Below are 3616 nucleotides of genomic sequence, written 5' to 3' on the forward strand. Positions count from 1 at the left end.
CGTCGATCGGCTCCGTTAAACTTGATCTAGAGTATTTGAAGTACCTAGAAAATAAATTTTATGATTTTACGATATCATTTGCCTAGTGAACGAAGGGGCTCAAAATCAACGGCTGAAAATAAAAATCTTACAAAATGTAATAATATGACATTAAAATTTTAAATCAAAGATATTGATCTTGTTTTATATACAATTTTTCAATGGCCGTAGTGAGACGTTTGCAAGTTTAACGGTGTAGAAATATCCAAATCACGTGAAATTTATAGAAAATTCTTTATATACTATATAAAACAAGATCAATATCTTTGATTTAAAATTTTAATGTCATATTATTACATTTTGTAAGATTTTTATTTTCACACCGTGATTTTGAGCCATTCGTTACTAGGCAAATAATATCGTAAAATCATAAAATTTATTTTCTAAGTATTTCAAATATCCAGATCAATTTAACGAAGCCGATCGACGATTCGAAAGTAGCAACATCGAAAACGAGCTGGAAGCACGGAAGGCCCGTGCTTCCGATAGCATAGTAACCTCACTCTCTCTCTCTCTCTCTCTCTCTCTATCTCCTCTCTCTCTCTCTCTCTTTATATATATATATATATTATATATATATATATATGCGAATTAGGCTACTATACTATCTATAGTACCGAAGCTCGGTACTATAGTGTTTGTTTTCGATCTTAGGGCGTTCAAATCAACGATCCACACCGTAAATAAATCTAGGGTAAATGAATGTCTTAGGAATAAAATTTGAGTTTTTTTCGTATCGTTTACTTAGTAAATAAATTAATCAAATGGACGGTGAAAATTGAATAATCTTTAAAATTGAGTATTTAGATTCTTCTACACCGTTAAACTCCAAACTTGTCATAATAGCCATTGAAAATTGACAATTTTGAAATAGTTTGATCATAAAGTAAACTATGTCGAAAAAATATAAAATTTTATTTCTAAAAACTTTAAATACCCTAAATCAGTTTTAACGGTGTGGATCATTGATTTGAACGCCCTAAGATCAAAAATCAACACTATAGTACCGGAGCTCGGTACTATAGATAGTATAGTAGCCTAGCTCATATATATGCACACAAATATCCCAAATTTTGAACTGGGGTGCACTTCAAGGTACACTTGAGAAATCCCACGTACGCACCAAGAAGTTGCACTCCTGCAACGGATAACAAACATAGGAGTGTCTCTATCGATCCCTATATATGAATGCGATTCCACACCGATATAGTTTTTGCTTTTCTTTCTTTTCTTTTCCTTTTTATTCCTTTTTCGGGGATAAATAATAGTTGTAATTTTGCACACAACACAGCACAATATAACGTCCCACCATGCATTTACGATGTCGTTCAACAAACCTTTCCAAGATACAAAACGGGATATATGTAGGAATTAAAGCAGATAGAAATCATATCTGGAAATCAAACCTAAATTAAAATTTGGTTAATTAAGAAGAAGCAGCTAGATAAAAACAGATAAGATTTAAGCATGGAAACGTATGCCATTGATTAATTAATTAGCAAATAGTAATATGATGATACATATGATATATTAGGCGGCCGCCTAGCGCAACTTAGCAGAGAGGATCTCAAAGAAGTCGGGGTACTGAACGATGTCCTCCAGCAGTCCCTGCGGAACCATGGGGAAGTTATCCGGCCCGTCTGCCGAGGTATCGACGTCGAACGTCTCGACCTCCGATTTGAGAGAGACCAGACCGCGGCGATCGCCATGTTCGATCGTCATCATCTCATCGGCATGAAACTTTCCGGCGGCGTCGATGCGCCCGGCCATTTCCTTCGACTTGTCATTGCGGCGATGGCGGCGGTGAGGGCAGAAGCCGTGGATGATCTCCTGGAGGAGGCCGGCATCGGCGGGCTCCGAGCAGAACAAGTCCCAATCGTCGCTGTTGTTGTCGTTGTTGCTGATGCTGACCGTGGTGGTGTTGCTGTTCCCGTCGAATACTGTATCGGAAGACGGAGAAGATAATTTTACGTCGGCTGCGGTGCAATAATTAGGCGGATGATTCTGCTGCTGCTGCCGCTGCTGCTGCTGCCCGAGGAGAAGAGTACTCCCGGACAAGTATTCCGAGGAAGGAGAGGAAGAAGCGGCAGCGTAGCGGGCGCCAATATCGTCGTCCACGAGGGAGCGAGCGATGCCGCTGGCGTAGGTGCAGTCGCCAGGCGGGATGCTGAGCGGCCACGACGAGAGATGAGAAGCGCAAGAAGCGCAGCCGTGGTCGACGGCGTGGTCAGTCGGGACGTTGAAAGAGTAGTGGGAGCTGGATGAGCCGCCGTCGTTCGGGTGGAGGAGGTTCCGCGGAAGGAGACTCGCCGATTCACAGGAGGAGGAGGAGGAGGAGGAGAACACGGGCAGGCCGACGTTGTAATTATAAGCAGGGTACTGGTGATAGTGGTGGCGGTGGTGGTGGTGGTGGTGGTGGTGGTTGTGGTGGTAGGGATTATTATTGATAAAATTGAAGGCCGGGTGGGGCGGCCGCGGCCAGCTACTATTGGGAGGGTCGACGGGGAAGGCTGCGGCGGGGTGGGCGATGGGGAAGTTGGTGCGGGCCTTGAGGCCGCGCATGGCCCGGGCGGCGATGTCGTAGGCGCAGGCGGCCTGCTCGGCGGTGTCGAAGGTGCCCAGCCAGCGCCGCTCCTTGGACTGCGGGTCCCGGATCTCTGCCGCGTACCGCCCCCACGGCCTCCGCCGCACCCCCCGGTACTTGGTCCCCCCGCCGCCTTCCCTCTGCGCCGCACCCGCACCAGCACCCACACCCGCACCCGCACCAGCACCAGCACCCGCCCTCCTGCCGCTGTTGCCGCCGCATCTCTTCTGCTGATGGTACTGATGATGGGCGGCGGCGTTGCTGGTGTCCTCCATGTTCTCTCCAACCCCCTTTCTCTCTCCCTCTCTCTCCCTCTCTCTCTCTCTCTATATATATATATAAGATCGATGTTTGTATATATGGTCGATATATATTATGTATCCTTCTTTGAATGATGGGGTACGGAGGGGAGAGGAGGAATGGAGACGGTCGTGGGGTAGTGGGCTGAGGTATTTATAGGGATGAATTAAGAGCCGGATGATCTGCGGAGGTGGTGGTGGTGGTGGTGTGTGTGTCTCTCTCTCTCTCTCTCTCTGGAACAGTGGAAGTGACTGGCTGTGGAGGGCCTAATTTATTTATTAGACTTAATTGACACACTATTGCAACTCTAACCAAACATTTATGTTTGAAAGTATTTTTAAAAAGAAAAGAAAAAAAAATAAATAAATAAATAAATAAATAAACTTTCCCTAGTCCATACAGTAAATCTTTAAAAAAGTGCAAGCATTGCATCCACTCTTTTAAAAAATATAAATATTATTTTAAAATTACACCCACTTAATTTTTAGATATGCAAATAGTATTATCAACATATATATATTAACAGAATTTCAGAAATTATTATCGACGTCCCACATACTCATATATTTTTATTTTAATGGATATTTGGCCTAATTTTTGAGAAATAATTTTAGGCCCAACAGTGATTTTTGGTTTAATAGACGTTTAACGATCTCGTTTCTGAAATTTGATTCTAATTTTTAGAGTCACTTT

At 43.6% G+C, this 3616-nt stretch overlaps 1 protein-coding gene across 1 annotated transcript; it reads right to left on the reverse strand.

Annotated features, from left to right (window-relative positions):
• LOC109726767 lies at window positions 1520-2904 on the reverse strand. Its single transcript, XM_020256560.1, has one exon. It carries the CDS (start codon window positions 2896-2898, stop codon window positions 1582-1584), a length of 1317 nt encoding a protein of 438 aa, XP_020112149.1. The 5' UTR covers window positions 2899-2904; the 3' UTR covers window positions 1520-1581.

The sequence above is a fragment of the Ananas comosus genome, linkage group 21 (genome assembly GCF_001540865.1).
Source record: "Ananas comosus cultivar F153 linkage group 21, ASM154086v1, whole genome shotgun sequence".
NCBI classification, from domain to species: Eukaryota; Viridiplantae; Streptophyta; class Magnoliopsida; order Poales; family Bromeliaceae; genus Ananas; species Ananas comosus.

Coding starts and splice junctions, on each gene's coding strand:
- LOC109726767 (XM_020256560.1), bottom strand. CDS start 2,898: ATGGAGGACACCAGCAACGCCGCCGCCCATCATCAGTACCATCAGCAG.